Consider the following 18,688-nt stretch of genomic DNA (forward strand, 5'->3'; position numbering starts at 1 on the left):
ACTCACAAGTCACCTATTAACTACAAGTCATTTTGAACTCATTCATTTTCTTTATGTTTGGTTTGTAATGTCATTTTAGATTTCATACATCATAATGAGCCATCAAATGATTTAGTTAATACTTGATTTTTCCTCAGTTGTAAGAAGTGCTGTGTTTAAATTTCATTGAGTGTTTCATTTCATCTGAGTTGATGTCTGTTAATGTATGTAATACACACATATATTTTTAACATGCATGTACTTAAATTGATTATAGGGACTTGATACAATTACTTATTTATGTACATTTCCTATTTTAAAGTAAATGTAAGTCTTTGTTTACTAGTTTGTTCACAGTACAAGTAAACTTTCTACCTTTTGGTTAAATGTGAATGCAGCCTCCACGATGAGAAATTGTTATATTAGAAATCTAATAGCTATAATTTATAGGGATAAATTTCAATGAGTTTGGTTCTAAGAAATAATGAGTTGTTTTTAACAACAATTTTAAGTATCAGATATTCATCTTTACCCAGTATATGAAATGTTCTATCATAGCTTACATGCTTTTCCTTTATTTGGGTTTTTTTTATATGTATTAATTAGTATATCAGATATTTGAACCTGGCATAATTACATTTATATGGACTCCAAACAATAATTTGTATTTTAATTTTTAAATTTGAAACGCATCTGTGTCTCTGTTAAAATGCATTTCTTTCCCTTTGTCCAAAAGGGGTATGGTAAGTCAAAAGAGTATCTAGTTAGCTCACCTCTCATTTGACTGGCAGAGTAAAGCCCCTGTTCAGTAGAATGTATATTAAGCCTTCTCTCCCTTTTGTAAAGTTGTTCTGAACAGAGCTTCGTAAAACCACAGGTAAAGCGTTAAGCTGATTCTACTAGCATGTCCTTAGAAAGGAGAGCGAGTATATTGGCAGGTGCTATTGTCTGGTCTTTCTGATCAATAACCCACCAACAAACAAAAAGAAAACAGGAGCCATACAAGGAAAGGCAACTAAAGATGCTTGGTCATAGCATACAATAAACCAGGTAGCCTCTGGCCTCTCGCCCACACCTTCAGGCAGCTGGGTCAGGCGGGATGCTTTTGCTTGTCTTTTAACATATTTTCTTTACAAATCTCAGCCATTACATAATTTGGAAATGGACACCAAGGCTAGTTATTGCTAACATTTTTAAAGACATTACTGAATGAATGTGTAAGGAAACAAAAGGTACTTTATTGCCTTTCAGCAGATAAGTCTTTTAACCAAAAATCTGTTGGGTATTTTGAGATTGTGTTCTACTTCTTTGCTTATTTAATATTTTCATATAATTTGCTAGTTACTCTTGCTTTTTTGCATCTCTTCTAAGAGAAAACTATTTTGTACATATTATTAATTACAAACATTTCAGTGTTTGGACAATTTTTTATAGTGTAAAATAAATGTGAAACTTTATGTTGCAGAATCATTCTTGGTTCAATTAACTACTAATTTTAAAATATAAAGTCTCATATATATATCAAGTTTATTATGGATAAATATACATTACATATATGTTTTATATGTATACATAATATACTATATATTTTCCCATATAAATAATAAAATGCTCTAGGCATATATATGTGTGTGTATATATATATGCTTTCATAATATACATATACAAAATACTATATTATATATATACTCTAGGAATACATATATGCCTATATGTGCACCTATATATTTATGTATTACTATATAATCTATAGCATATATATTACTATGTAATATATATAAATATATGCCTAGAGTGTTTTTAATTTGTCAGTGGGCTGTCTCTGAATTCTATATGAAGAAATAAAATGTAGACATTATGTATAATGATATTTCGTCTTATTGTTTAGCATCATAGTAATTATCTTTATATATCCAGATTACTTTTGCACCAGCCTAATACATTGTGTGATTCCAAAACCAAAGACAATATAGATTGAAATGACATTCCAGCTTGTCTACCTTTATAGACTTCACCTAACACAAGCCAGGTGATATCAATCATCGTATTAACACAATTTTACTCCGACCTAAAAAGTATGCAACTGCTAAAGGACAAATCAGAACCAAGTACAACTGTCATTAACAACCCCTCTGAAAATCCATATTTTTTAAAAGTCATTTTATAAAGTCTCTCAGACAAGATGTGTTACCCTGTAAGTTTAATCAGTTTTACTTTCCATTTTCTCATTACGGTGATAAAGATCATCATTAGTAGAAAAATTTTCCCTTATTTGCCTTCTTTTCCATTTACCCTATTTAGTGAGAAATTTAGCCTCTCATAACTTCTAAAGTAACAGTGTTAATCTGATAAACTAAACCAAGGTGACATAAGTTTAAGACAGTATTTTTTTTCTTCAACTTTTAAGTTCTGGCCTACATGGGCAGGATATGCAGGTTTGTTACATAGGTCAATATATGCTATAGTGGTTCGCTGCACAGATCAACTCATCGCCTAGATATTAAGCCCACCATCCATTAGCTGTTCTTCCTGATGCTCTCCCTCCCGTAACTCCCACTGACAGGCCTTAGTGTGTGTCATTCCCCACCATGTGCCCATGTGTTCTCATTGTTTGACTCTCACTTATAAGTGAGAACAAGTGGTGTTTGGTTTTCTCTTCCTGTATTAGCTTGCTGAGGATAATGGCTTCCAGGTCCATCCATGTCCCTCCCAAGGACATAACCTCATTCCTTTTTAAGGCTGCATAGTATTCCATGGTGTATATGTACCACATTTTCTTTACCCAGTTTATCGTTGATGGGCGTTTGGGTTGACTTCATGCCTTTGCTATTGTGAATAGTGCTGCAGTGAACATAATGCATGCAGGTATCTTTATAATAGAATTATTTATATTCCTTTGGGTATATACCCAGTAATGGGATTGCTAGGTCAATTTCTGCTTCCAGAGCTTTGAGGAATCACCACACTGTCTTCCACATTGGTTGAACTAATTTACACTCCCACCAACAGTGTAAAAGCATTCCTTTTTCTCTGAAACCTCTGCAGCACCTGTTATTTCTTGACTTTAATAATCACCATTCTGACTGCTGTGAGATGGTATCTCATTGTAGTTTTGATGTTACGCTTTTTTTGTATGTTTGTTGGCTTCATGACTGTCTTTTTTAAGTGTCTATTCATGTCTTTGCCCACTTTTTCATGGGGTAGTTTGTTTTTTACTTGTGAATTTGTTTAAGTTCCTTGTAGACTCTGGATATTATGCCTTTGTCAAATGGGTAGATTCCACAAATGTTCTCCCATTCTGCAGATTGTCTGTTCTCTCTGTGGATAGTTTCTTTTGCTGTGCAAAATGTCTTTAGTTTAATTAGATCCTATTTGTCAATTTTTGCTTTTGTCACAATTACTTTTGGAGTTTTTATCATAAAATCTTTGCCCTTACCTATGTCTTGAATAATATTGCCTAGATTTGGTTCTAGGGTTTTTATAGTTTTTGGATTTTACATGTAAGTCTTTAATCCATCTTGAGTTAATTTTTGTATAAGGTATAAGGAAGTGGTCCAGTTTCAATTTTCTGTATATGGCTAGTCAGTTCTACCAGCACCATTTGTTAATTTTTTTTTCAGGTTTCCCCATTGCTTGTTTTTGTCAGGTTTGTCACGATCAGATGGTTGTAGGAGTTTTTCACTAACATAATTGTAACATACTTTTCATTGAAAACAACATGACTCAAAATGTTCTTAGTAACTAGTTATAAGTGTTTTGTGCATACTTACAAACTGTCATTCTAATCATAAATATTTTGTGGTTGCTTATAGCTACAAAATGTAAGTAATATAGTTTATACAGCATATTCTTTACAATCCCGATTTCTTTGTCATATTTTAATTAATATGAAACTGATAAAGTATGCACAAAGGGTAAAAGAGAGTAATTTTCTTCAAGTTTACACATTTAAGGACTCATAATACAATGATTAAACATCAAATTTCTCCACTATAGGAGAATTAGAACTGAAATATTGAGTAAAATCTTACATTTCATTTAGTAAGTGCTAATAAAGTGTTTCTGTCGTAATTTTCCTTATTTTAAAAGAAAAGACACAATTTTAGTTTTAGGTTTTAGTAAACAATTTTATGGACATAGTGGGATTATTTCTAACAGGTTAAACTGAAATGACCATCATGGGCATATATATTATAAATTCACATATGAATGCTATATGATAAAAACTAACTTATGCTAAATACCACATGGATGAATCTCAAAACCCATGTAAAGCAAAAGAAAACCACAAAAGAATCTTGCCATTTGATTACACTTTGGTAGTTTTTAAAATAGGCATATCTAAACATAGTGTTTAAAAATGCAAGCTTAAGTAGTAAAAACTATAAAGAAAAGCAAGAAAATAATTACCATGAAAGTTATGTAGAGGTTATCTTTGGGGAAGGAAGATGGAATAATGATAAGACAGGGGCAAAGAAGGGCTTTTTGATTCTTGAAATGTCCTATTTCTTGACTTGGCTGGTGAATGCATGAATGTTCACTATGTGATGAGTCAGTGGCTGTTTTCATTTTGTTCACTTTTATATATGTGTGGATTTTTCCACAGTTGAAAAGGTAAAGTTCAGGTGTGGTAGCTCACACCTGTAATCCCAGCCAGCACTTTGCAGAGCCAAAGTGGGAAGAATCACTTGAGGAGAGGAGTTGGAGAGTAGCCCAGGCCACAGAGTGAGGCACTATCTCTACAGAAAATGAAAAAAAAAAAAAAAAGAAAAAAAGTAACTGGGCATGTTAGTACATGCCTATAATTCTTGCTACTTGGGAGGCTGAGGCAAGAGGATCACTTTAGCTCAGGAGTTTAAGCCCACAGTGAGCTAGGGTTGTGGCACTGCGCTTCAGCCTGGGTGGCAGCAAGACACTGAGTAAAAGAATAAAATAAATAATTAAAAGTTAAAATATAGGAAAAAATGAGCATAGCCGTATGCTAATTTTTCAGTTACTAGATCCGATATCATCACATTCCTTTTTTGTCATTGAAAATTTTTAAAACTATAAGATACTGTTTTTTTTAGTGGTATTTTTCCAATTAAATCTGCTAACAAACTTTGGTGTATAATTCTCAAGGGTAAGGGTGTGTGGAGAGAGAGAGAGTGTGTGTGCGCGTGTGTGTGAGAGAGAGAGAGAGAAGCCGGGGAGGAGAAAAAGAAGGAAGGGGGAATGAGTGGAAAAAGATAATGAAGAGTTGTTCCGATAGATTAAACTTTAGTAGATGTATTCCCTACTAATTGTTTTTCTCCATATTGCAGTGTCAGGTAAAGAAAGGCATCCCAGGATGAATTCAGAGCTAGGAACATGCACCTTTGTATCATAATGCTGATGGAAGGAACATGTACATTCTAACTGTTATCAATAATGGAATATATTTCCATTGTTAAGTAATGAGCCTTAATTCTTTGGATTTTTGTGATCCATTTGATAGTAGGAGCCTCAGCATTTCAACTCTGCCATAAGTACATGGAGATATATTTTATTTAAGTCATCTTATTCATGTCTTTCAAAAAGAAATTAATTTTTGGCCAAGGATTTCCAAACTTTGCCCCATATATAGGTATAGTTTATTATAGACTTAGGTTGCAAAATATTAAATCCTTAAATCCTTTAGGGACACAATACGATTTTATCAGTTTGAGATAATGTACCTGTAGTTCTACCTCAAGCCATGGTGAGAGATTGAAGTGCCCCTTCATTTTACTATTTTGGGTTCAAGTTGTTACATAAGGGCATGCAAATGGAAGCTGGCCTATTTTTGAGCTTTAATAAGATTGTCAAATACTTCTTAATCATAAGAGTTATAGTTATGTACTACAATATGTATAATTCTCTGAAATTTAAAATAAAACCCAAAAGCCACAAAAGCTTACTGTGAAATAAAATATGATGGAATATTATTTCTAACTGGCTTATCTATATTTCGTTCATTGAAGGGAATATGAAATAGAAAAGCCCTTTTATTGAAAAGAGTTTGGAAAGTAAAGACAACTCTTTTTGATTCAGTTCTTTGTAAGTGGAAAAGAGTAAAGATAAGGTTCTAGCTGTCAGTAGATGTCTGACACTTGAAGGAGCATATCATTACAATAGAGCAGCTAACGTTATCTGCAAAGGTCATCATGAAAGTATAAAAATAAGGAACATTTGTCCATTGACCATTTCAGTGACCTCTTTTTGGGCTTTAAGTCTAAAAAACTTGGCAGATCAGAACTTTATATTTGGCATTTTGAGTGTCAAATCTCTACATGATGTGCAAGTCAGAAGGAGTTATTACTTGCAAAATACTATCTTCTTTCAGAAGTTAAACTCACATTAAATGTCAGGAGACTGAAACACTGATTTTAGGAAGACAAAGTTTAGAAAAGATGAATGAAAATGTGTGTTAAAGAAGAGTCACCAGTCAGAGCTAACTATGATAGTCATAGTATTTAAAGAGTTGGAACACATGAAATTAAGCATTTTGTAAAATGAAAGCTTTTCTTCCATCCACAAAGATTCTGACATTTAAACTATGTTTCTTCCATTCTGTTCACAGGCACACCTTGTAGCAGCTTTTGAAAAGAGCTTAGGGAATATGACTGGCCGATTGCAAAGTCTAACCATGACAGCGGAACAAAAGGTATGTTCAGAAATTGCCACTGGAGATTGAAAGAACACAGCAAATTGCATAGGATTCTTAAATAATACCTGAAGCACCTTAAAAATAATACTCCAGGCTGGGTGCAGAGGCTCATGCCTGTAATCCCAGCACTTTCGGAGACCAAGGTGGGTGGATCACTTAAGGTCAGGAGTTTAAGACCAGCCTGGCCAATATGGCAAAATCCCATTTCTACTAAAAATATATATATATAAAAAAATTAGCTGGACATGGTGGCAGTTGCCTGTAATCCCAGCTACTTAGGAGGCTGAGGCAGGAGAATCGCTTGAACCCAGGAGGCGGAGGTTGCAGTGAGCCAAGATCATACCACTGCACTCCAGCCTGGGAGACAAAAAAAAACAAAAAAAAACAAAAAAAGAATAATAAAATACTATTCAATTCTATACTAAATTACAACAATGATAATACCTTTCTTTTCAGATTTTAATTTAAAGATTTCATCAGTTTATTCCACATTGAAACACACAAAGGCACACAAAATTCTTTCTAGGTAGTCTTCTGGATGGAACTAGTGAAAGAATACTGAGTGTTAAGAGAAGCAGTCACATAAGAGAATATTCTGGGAGCAAATTGATAAGAACTTTCACAAGTACTGGTCACTAAATCCAGCTATAGGGCACAGCTGTAGGCTAAGACACACAGGAAAGATGCCTGGGACAGATGTTAGGACTCTGCCAAGTAAGGGCCTTCAGGTTACAGCAGCTGTGAAACAAAGGCCAATCCTGTGTAATTCTGAAATAACAAGAACTAGTTGCCATCTAGGGATATTGCCTGTGAAGAAAAGTCATTTGTTATATCAAAATGTTTAAAATGAACCTAAAGGATTTTATGGTATGAAAGAAGGAATACCAAAAAGAAAGGAATGGAGGATTTAGTTCAAAAGACAAATGTACTAAAAAGGTCCATACTGCGTAGAAAGCCTGGTTACCTTTGCTGTGATGACCAGTTAACTTACTTCTCTGCTGTTAGTTCAGTGGCCTTAACTTCCTTGGATGGGTATCAGAGATAGGTGAAGCCTCTGGAGTTCTATGGAGTGTGTGTGTGTATAAAAACTGTACATGTGCATAAATGATCAGGTGTCCAGAGCTTTCATCTAATTCTCAAAGAGACCCATTATATAAAAAGCTTTGGGTATTTTCAGGAATGTGTTTATCTATCCATAGGAATGGCTTCAGTTTTGTCTTTAGATTCTGTAAGGTATGTAATTAGCTTTATAAAACTAGTATATATTATCAAATTTTGTCAGTTTACAAAAGTTTATTTTTTTAAACACAAAATGAACAGTTCAATGAAATCAAAGGAGAAAATCAAATATTCTTATAATTGCCTGGTGTGACTAACACATTGTATTCTCTCTCATATTCTCCATATACCCTGCCCGTGAGAGAGAATATTATCCATTCCTGGAAACTCTGTTCTAGTAGAGCTAACAAACTCCTTTTGAGACATACATTTTCCTTCCTTCCTTCCTTCCCTCCCTCCCTCCCTCCCTTCCTTCCTTCCTTCCTTCCTTTCCTTTTTTTCTTCTTTTCCTTTTCTTTTTCCTGCATCTTTTCCACCCTTCCTTTCTCCTCCCTTCTACCCTTCCTTCCTTCTTTTCTCTCTCTGTCTCTCTCTCTCTCCCTCTCTTTCTTTTCTCTTTTTCTTTTTTTGCTACAGCTTGTCACTTCACTATGTAATATAAGAACCCAGCAAATAGAATTACAAGGCTTTCTAGAGCAGCTGATGGGAAAGAATCAAAACACTGGGCCTCAGTATTCTTGAATGAGAATCCTGGCTATGTCTGTTAAAAGCTGGGTAATCTAGAGCAAGTTTATCTAACCTTTCTTGAACCTCAAAATCACCTTTTTATAAGTGGGGATGATAATAACTACCTTGTAGGATCACTATGAGAAGTAAGTCAGATACTGTTATGTCACATGCTAGGGGCTATCAAAAAATATTACCTTCCTTTACATTTATCTTTTTCCCTTGAAAATTACAAGATAACACCAAATTCCTCAATGGGCATATACTAAACATATGGCTGGAAGCGAGTGTTAGAATTTAAGTCTCAATATCTTCAAGAAGTCAAAATTAATAGAATTTTTGTCCTCCACCAGATATTTTCTTGAACTCTATTATATCTGTAAGTGAATTTTCTCATAGAAACTGTAAAAAAAAATGCAGAGATATGTTAACTTATGATGCCTATGATTAATGCCCGAATATTTAAAAATAATTTCTATGACATAAGAAATAATGTGTCTACATTATCCTTAAAATCACATTGCCAAAATTATAAAATTTTCTCAGGCCGGGCGCGGTGGCTCAAGCCTGTAATCCCAGCACTTTGGGAGGCCGAGACGGGCGGATCACGAGGTCAGGAGATCGAGACCATCCTGGCTAACACGGTGAAACCCCGTCTCTCCTAAAAATACAAAAACTAGCCGGGCGAGGTGGCGGGCGCCTGTAGTCCCAGCTACTCGGGAGGCTGAGGCAGGAGAATGGCGTAAACCTGGGAGGCGGAGCTTGCAGTGAGCTGAGATCTGGCCACTGCACTCCAGTCCGGGCAACAGAGCGAGACTCCGCCTCAAAAAAAATAAAAATAAAAAATAAAATTTTCTCAGAAGATATCAGAATGTCTCATTGGCCTTATCACTTTTTTAACTGAAAATAAAATAACTTCTTTTTGAATTGCAAACTATATACACACAACAGTCTTGGTTAACTGTTTATTAATTTGAGGTTATAACTTGCCTATTCTCAAAGTGATATTTAAAAGCCTATAAAATTATTTGCAATATGAAATTGTATAATTCAAGGACAGAATCTAATTAAAACCAGTAGAGTAATGTATATAACAATATACCTCAGCCTCGATAATTGCCACTGCAAGGAACTGAACTGAATTGAATTTCAAGGAAGCTAAGGTACAAAGGGAGATTGCTAGGTATGTTTTATTCTCATTTTCTGGCCAGAAGAACATAATTTAGACTGAAGAGACAAACTCTTTGGCACTAAATTCAAGGACGAATTTATTGCCAAGGGTTTTAAATTGGGGTCATGGAATAACAAAAGACAAAATCACTGTTCAAATACACATTTCTCTAAAAGCTAAGGGCATAACATTTAATCATATTTCACTAACGGCATTTCTTCAGGGAGCTGAGATAAAAGGGTATATTGCTCTCTGGTGATTCAGCAATCCTGAGAAAAGGCTTGTGAAGCATAGAGCAGAGATTCTTCCCCAAGTTATAAGGTTCCCCAAGTTATAAGGTTCATTTTTCTATTTAGTCATTCATCAAGTTTATATTGAATTTGTGCTCTTCTAACGACAAAACAGTACAGACAATATAGATATAGAATGATAGATATAGGTCTATATCTATAAACATAGATATCTACTAGAACTCTAAAAGCATATTATACATATATATAATATTCCTCATTGAGTTTGTATTTCTCATACATATCTCATATATATGTCTCTCTTTATCATTGAAGTTATATTTTAGGAGGGAGACAGATGATAATAAAAATATAATTAAAACAGGCCGGGTGTGGTGACTCATGCGCGTAATCCCAGCACTTTGAGAGGCTGAGGCAGGCAGATTCCCTGAGATCAGGAGTACAAGACCAGCCTGGCCAACATAGTGAAACTCTATCGCTACTATAAACAAAAATTAGCTGGGCGTGGTGGTGGGCACCTGTAGTTCCAGCTATTCAGGAGGTTGAGGCAGGAGAATCAATTGAACCTGGGAGGTGGAGGTTGCAGTGAGCCGAGATCATGCCACCGCACTCCAGCCTGGGCGACAGAACAAGACTCTGTCTCAAATTTTAAAAATATATGTATAACCTATAACTAAAACATATAGAATTTCAGGTAATGAAAAGCACTACCGAAAAAAGTAAAGCTGAGAATGAGGATATTGAGAAACTGGGTTGGAAGCTAAAACATGAAGTAACAAAGGCCAAGGTGGTTACATGTTCTTGATTACATACTTTAAAAATGGATAAACTAAATTAAGACTCAGATTCTAGTATTTGGGCTTCACAGTGTGATTTTCAGCAATCACGTGGCATTAATAGCCTGAAGCTACATCAAAATTTTTGTTTGATTTATCGACCAAAATAACTTTCTTGAATAAAGAGGGATTCACTCCTAACACTTTTCCTATTTCCTGATGCCAAATAACACTGAATCTCTTGCCAAATTTGTGTACCAGAACACTGGTTTTATACACTTATAGCCTGGTAAGAAAGAAAAGACATGTATGAATAACTCAGAAGGCAGAAAATTATCATGCTATTAGACTCAGTACAATGTCATGTGCATTCTGAAAGGAAACATCTGCAGAGGCAGGAGAATCACTTGAAACCTGGAGGTGGAGGTTGCACTGACCCGAGATCATGACCCTGTACTCCAGCCTGGGTGACAGAGAGAGACTCCGTCTCAAAAAAATCAAAATTACAAAAAAAGAAAAAAAATAGTGATCAATCTGGCAGCATTTTCTGAAAGTTAAACAGTATTCCCAATAGCTGCTAAAAGAAGACATGCTATATAATAGTAAGTCTGTAAGTAGGTAAAAAATCAAGAGAATTGTTAATATGCTTGCTGAGAGTGAAATTATCTCTAGACATTACCCTGTACCTAACCCAGGGCTTGTAGACTGTGATATTGACATAGTTTGATCAAGAATTTTATCCTGATTTCAGATCCTTGTCTCTTCACCAGCACTTCTTCACCAGGAATATATGAAAAAAATTAAACCTGATGCCCTGAGGCATCCACTATATGTGCTGAAATAACTTCTTTTCTCACCATCTAGAATGGTACTAGCTATGTACCACTCTTGTCAGAATCAAGGATATTGCTACTAAATCATTGTGCAGGGCTTAATTTTCTTACAGAATGCCAGTTGAGAAAGGCTCAACCTCTAGGAATCCAGCAAACTATATTTTTATAAGTAACATTCTTATAGAACTACTTCTAAATCCTTGTGTTCAGATTTACTAAAGCTATATTCTCAGCTCAATATTTCAGAATTTAAAATTTAAAAGACTTTCAAATGAGTTCCCTGTAGCTGTCATGCCAAGGCAGTTAGAACATATGTTAAGGGTATGAGAGGTTTTTCTTGTTAGAAGATCAGAACAGGCAGAGGAATATCCCCTTGTATGAGTGATGAAGCTCAGATATTGACTACTATCCTAACAATAAAGCCTAGTAGTTTGCTCATTTGTTACCTCTCTGAAACTTTTCTTGGGTGACTACAAAACAGGAATTGAAACCTTCAAAATAAGGGAATTTGAAACCAAATCTTTGAAAATAGATAACGCTGCAACTAAAAATTTAGTTGAATAGGATTTTTACATTAACTCTCCCCAATTTACGTTATGATATTTGCCATCTAGAAGTGTTTTTAAAAATATATATTGCTAGAGTAAGATGATGCATCCATTAATCTCTAGGGCATAGAATAATGTGAATCTAAAATTTTCAAATTACTTACGCTACTGGTATTTGGTGAATGTAATTTATTTGAAACTAGATGCAATAGGGATGGTCAGGTTCTTTCAGTAGAACAATTAGCAAGACTTCAGAAGCAAGGTGGAGTGGGAAGGGAGGACCTGTTTGAGGAAACTAGAGCTGGGAAGTGCCAACATGAGGACATAAAGGACAGATGTGGTAGAAAATGTAAACAGCCTTACCTAGAAGGTCAAGTTAGTTGATGACATTTGTTGATGAGATTGTCCCAAGCTTGTGGGATTCTCAACAAAGTCTTTATTACTGAGAAATTTGGAAAGAGATCAAGTATAGTTAAGAAATTGGATTGGAAAGACCACCAGGAAAGGCTAGTATTCTGACACAAAATTTGATCATTTTATTTTGAAGCATTTCAAGCCTGACCTGAATGAATTGTTTAGTCTCAGACACATGCATAAAACTGTGAAAAGAGACATTGACTCTATTCCGCTTCTTTAACATGAGAAACTTCATGGAAAACTAGAACTTTACAAGGTCAGCAAGTGTTGGAGGTATCATTATCTTGAATAGCTCATTGGAGGAAAATGAAATCTTAGTTTGACAAAACATGATCTGATTATCTTATTCCTAAAATCCTTTGCAGAATTATCCCAGCCTCAATGTTCTCTTTAGTAGTTAATGAGAATAAGAAACTGAAAATGACTGAATTGGAAGAGTAGACTTTAAATCCATATCTTGATGGCACATACCTTTTTTTCAGTTTTTTTTCTGAATGATTAATAAGGATTCTCAAAACTTGAGTATCTTCTATTTTTTCCTTCAACATAAATAAATTATATGAAAATATTTTAGAATATCTAATGATGTTATAGTTAGCTATCTCAGGAATTAATTTCTAATCATATACCTCATCCAAACTCCCCACTATGGACAAAAATAAAATAAAATAAAAATTCTTAGTTGCATCTGGAGGCCACATTACAATTTCTATGCACTATAGAAGCCTGAAAAAATACAGCTTAAAAAATAAATGTGAACAGTAACCATAATTATGAAGAAGAAAAATGAAGACTAGAAATAAACTATTGAAAAATTTCCATGTCTCAGTTAAGTTTTTATTTTAAAATTCTTTATGCTTATCTCTATCATACTATTGGGAAAGAGAGAAAGGAAAAACCTGACTTTGTTCTCATCCAAAGGAGGTGATTCCACTGATTTAGCCAAAATAAGACTCCTTGGTTATAATAACTAATAAAGTTGTTGACGTTTTTTATACGGTACCCCACTCACTAGGTGATCAGACACCCTCTTGCAAAAAAAAAAAAAAAATACGTATGCAATAAAGTTGAAGTTTTATGTTATTATTTCAAGGGAGAAACATCTGTTTAACGCAGACCAGAACCTTTCAACAAAATCATCCCAATATTTATGGAGATCATAAATCAGGTGAAAAAGTATATTCATCAACAACTAAAGAAACTACATTAAATAGTCTCGAAGCACATTTTCATTTTTTTTCTGACAGGAAAACAGGTTTCACAAGGGTGGAGACATTTTACCATGGCTTTTAACAGTGAGGTAGGATATTTAAATTAAAAAAAAATTTTATGGAAAGCTCAGAGAAAAGAGATGGGTACGACTTGAGTGACAAGGTGAGAGCAGATCTCATTAACTGAAATGAGAGAGAAGGAAGGAATTTTGCAAATATGGAAAGATAACTAGTGCAGGTTTGAACAAATTATGTCAATCAATGTAGAATTTGGCTATCTTTTTAATCAAAGACTATGGAATATTTTATAGGTGTTTGCTTATACTCATAAAGTTCTAAAGAAATAGCAGTATGAATTTGGTTGAACTAATTTTTTTCATGGATATGATTCTCTCAAGTTATATAGCAGATATATTTCTTAACTAGTTATTCTTCCTTTTACATATATTGTGCCACATTGGGTAACAACTAACCTGTTAATATCTATTGCTTTTTAAAAGATAATTAATATTAGAAAGTGATGATTTTTCTATTTCACATTAAACATGATATTCTGAAAAACCAACATTGCCTGAATGTTCTACATTTTATCTTTTTGAAAACAGGTTTTATAAGAGGTTTCTCGTGAAAAGCTGAATGTTTTGACAGTGAAATAAGTCAGTTAACTCAAAGCTAAGCCTAATTTTTTGACATTGTTGGTATGAGGTCTCATTTCCACTTTTTTCCTTTAAAGCTACAGGCAAATATTTTAACAGATTTTAATCCGTAGTACAGGCATAATTGATCTTAAATTTAAGGAAAAAAATCTGATTTTAATTAGAATTTAATTTACATTCTAGTATTTATGTTGTAAAATTAATATTTACATTATATGATTCCACTCTGTACCATTTATTTCTTTTTGAAAAAATTTCCAGTAAGAGCAGGATAAGTTTTCAGTAAATATTTTATTTCTTGGGGGATATTTTTAAATGGAAAATATATTAAGTTTTGGTAAAATCTGTTGCTAATTTGGCAATGGACAGAATATAAAAATTGGAGAGACTGAGTCATTATGATGAATTGGGTCTGACTTTTGTTATGACACTGGAAATTTCCCACAAATATTATATTCGTCTTTGATAATAAATATAGTCGAAGTGAATTGCAGTCAAGTATTTGAAGACCCATCTATTAAATTTAGGAGATTACTATTGATTTTTCATTATGAGAGATTCTTCTACTCATAAGCTACTGAAAGTCTATAAGAAGGTTTAGCAGGCCGGGCGCGGTGGCTCAAGCCTGTAATCCCAGCACTTTGGGAGGCCGAGACGGGCGGATCACGAGGTCAGGAGATCGAGACCATCCTGGCTAACACGGTGAAACCCCGTCTCTACTAAAAATACAAAAACTAGCCGGGCGAGGTGGTGGGCGCCTGTAGTCCCAGCTACTCCGAAGGCTGAGGCAGGAGAATGGTGTAAACCCGGGAGGCGGAGCTTGCAGTGAGCTGAGATCCGGCCACTGCCTCCAGTCCGGGTGACAGAGCGAGACTCCGCCTCAAAAAAAAAAAGAAGGTTTGGTTGTTTGTTTTAAATTTAAGTGTTCTTTATCAGGAAAATGTCAGGTATGCAATGAAAATAGATACATGAGGTGCCAGGTATCTATTCCAAACTTGGATATCACGTCAATTAGCATCATCTATCTTTTTTTTTTAAGTGTCTAAGGTTAAAATAGTCAACGGATATTCCCATGTATGAAGCAATTTTCCTCAAAGGCCGCTGCTGATGATCTTTTTAAAATATATGTTCTGGGAGACGTTGAGTAAAGATAAATTATTTACCAGAGAATGAAGAACCCAAGCCCGATTCTTTGGCTTTCTGCCAAAGATGCTAAAGGAAATGATGAATGACAAATATTTTACCAAGGAATTCTCCCTCTAAGAGACTGACAAAGATCTGATTTTTAGGATTATATTACCACCATGAAAGATACTTGTTCCTGAGCTTCTAATGGAAATTCGGCCTATCCTGAAGCAACACTCAGTTCTTTTTCTTTCTTTCTATCTTTTTCTGAGTTATTTTATCTTCCCAAAATGAGTTATTTCTGATAAATAATTCACTTAAATAACTATGAAAGTTCAAATGTGTGCAAGTATTTTATTGGGACATATCTTACAATTACTTTAAATTCAAAAAGAAAATATATGCTTTATTAAAACTTGATCTGTAAGCTTCTTTGTTTGTAATTTAACTATTATTTAAAAATTGTATAATACATATATTTCTATTTACTTTATTCCTGTGTTGCTTTGGCTTGGTGAGACTAGGTCTCCATCTTAGGAGTTTTATTGAATGAAAAAGTATCAGAATGTAACATGACCTTGATATGGCATCAGAATTTAGTAAGATGACATTTAATAGGAATTAGGGGTAAGTTCCAGGTTTTACACTTAAATACAAAGAATCAATTTTGCAGGCACAAAATACTTCAAACAAAATCTGAAATCATTGGTTTGACAAACCTTCAGGTTTTTAGTTGACAATAAATACAATGCAATGCAACAGTGCAATAGTGATATCTAAATATCTAATGTAATCATAGGTAATATTAGTAAGTATGTGATCTGAAATGAGTGGTGTGATATCCTGTTTTACTTTGTACTGGTGAGTTCTGGGTCCCACCCTTTGAAAAGAATAAAGACTATTCATCTCTCTTTTATAAGACAATAACTAAGAAAAACAAACAAGCACCTCCTTTACTTTAGCTAAGAAAGAAGTTATTAGGTACAACTTGACAAGTTCAGCTAAGCATCCAAATCTTCCAGGGGGTTGTTACTACATAAAATCAAACCTTTTTAATTCAACTATGAGCAAGGAGATTTTATTTTTCTTTCTAGGTATTAAAGCTTCCAAACTCTGTTTGTTTCACAGGAGTCTGAACTTATAGAACTAAGAGAAACCATTGAAATGCTGAAGGCTCAGAATTCTGCTGCCCAGGCAGCTATTCAGGGAGCGCTGAATGGTCCAGACCATCCTCCCAAAGGTATATTTAGAAATCGTTTCATTTCCACCCAATATAATAGGCATCTATTTTATTTACTAATTACAGTAAAACTGCATTTACTCAGTGTCACTACCTTTTATAATGAACAAGTTGGTATTAATGTGGTCAGAATCCTAGAATTTTAGGATAGTGACTTTCATTATCAAGTAATTTTTAAATTGGTCTTAAGAAATTTGGTTCTATAGTTGTATACACATCTCTCCACTTGATTCAGTGGAGATGGAGATGGAGTGGTTGGTTAATACATGCATATCTGACTTCAGGCAAAACAAACCCATTAATGAGTATGATAATCTAGATCTGTATATAAAAATGAAATAGTCAGTATGATGATACAGCAAGCAATGGGCATTGGGAACAACTTTTCCTGGATGGAGCCTACAAAAAGGTACATTTTCTGTAGATAATTTTAAAACAATAGAAACAATGGGCGAAAGGTAGGTATATTTTATATCATTCCTATGCTTAAGCAATTCTAAACAATAAAAATATTTCTGCCACTGCCCCTACCCCTGAGTTCACCCCTGAAGAAATGCTCATTATTAATATTGTGTCATTTTTTTCCTTTACATTGGTTCTATTTACTCATTTCCTGGCACTTTTCAATGGCATTCAATGTGCTCAACTCTTTCCCAGCTTCAAAAATCCTGACCTAAAACATGAATGCCTTATTATCTCTCTTTTCATTTCCAGAAGAATTCTGAGAAAAATTTTATGAACTCTTTCAATGTCTTCAGCCACCAACCATCTTTAGACCACTGGAGTGTAGCTCCTTTTCCCTCCACTCCACCAAAATAATGCTCTCCAGGATCGGTAGAAACTTATATGACACTAAATTCGGTAAAACATTTAAAATTCTGATTGCATTAGACAGACATGGAAACAGTATTTGATGCTGATATTCGTTCCTTCCTATGTGAAACATTTGGTTTTTCTAATGTTCATGACATCACACATTCTTGGTTTTTCTTCTGCTCCTTTGAAATATTTTTTCAGTATTTCTTTTGTAAATTCACTCATTTGTATCCATTTGTTAATTGTTGATATCCTAAGCTCTCTTCCATTATGCTTCTGTACCTTATGATTCTATGCATCCTGTTGAAAAGTATATAGAAAATCATCTCATACTCTAGCTGTAATTTTTATTAATGTGCTAATAGCTAGTAACTGTCAAATCTAGGTCTGCAGGCCAGGCTCTGTATATAGAGCTACCAAGAAGGAACTCCATGTGGATATCTTTGAATGTCTGTTTTGCATCTTAAAACCAACATCTCCAAACTTTAACTTGTCTTCTGTCTCAGACCTGCTGCTCCTTCAGTGCTCTTTGCCTCAGTGGATAGCACCACCATCCTTCCATTTAGCCAGCAATTTAAGTATTCTTCATAACTCCTCCTCTTCTCATTGAACAAATTACCAAGATCTATTGATCCTACTCCTTAAGTATCTCTTGGATCGGTTCACTTTTCTCTGGTTTTACTCTCACCCTCCATCACCTCTCTCCTGAACCATGATCACAAACCCCTCAATAGCCTTCCTCTTCTTAATCTTATCCTGCTTTACACCAATCTTCACAGTGAAGCCAGAAGAGTCATTAAGAAACACATCTACAGGTATCCCATTGCCTTTAGAATGGAATACAGACTCCTCAACTTGCCATAATCTCTCTTCACCAGCTTCATTTATTTAACAAATATTTATTCATAACCAACTATGTGCCCAATGAAGCACATACAGACTTTAGTTCTTGTTCTGTTGTTGCATTGTGTATTCCATATTTCGGCTATCCTGAATTTTTTTCAATTATTCATAAGTTCTTTATGAATTGTGTTCATTCCATTTAGAATATTCTACCTTGTTTGATCAGCATAAAAACTTTTTGAGACACTGCAGCAGTTAACCTAAATATGCTTTCTTGATTCCTACACTGAATGAAGTCCCCTGTGATATGTTTCTGGAAGTAGCAATACTTCCCTTCTTAAAATTACATTATACTTTGGGCCTTTTATTT

At 34.4% G+C, this 18,688-nt stretch overlaps 1 protein-coding gene across 2 annotated transcripts in view; it reads left to right on the top strand.

Annotated features, from left to right (window-relative positions):
- The window catches only part of NAV3 (neuron navigator 3), a 378,403-nt gene that overhangs the window by 317,136 nt on the left and 42,579 nt on the right, over positions 1–18,688 (top strand). For both annotated transcript variants that reach the window (XM_011946945.1, XM_011946946.1), the window contains exons 23-24: positions 6,560–6,643; positions 16,548–16,659. In XM_011946945.1, the coding sequence (XP_011802335.1) occupies positions 6,560–6,643; positions 16,548–16,659 (196 nt within the window). The remainder of the gene's footprint in view (positions 1–6,559; positions 6,644–16,547; positions 16,660–18,688) is intronic.

This window comes from Colobus angolensis, unplaced genomic scaffold, assembly GCF_000951035.1.
Source record: "Colobus angolensis palliatus isolate OR3802 unplaced genomic scaffold, Cang.pa_1.0 Scaffold256, whole genome shotgun sequence".
Taxonomy (NCBI): Eukaryota; Metazoa; Chordata; class Mammalia; order Primates; family Cercopithecidae; genus Colobus; species Colobus angolensis.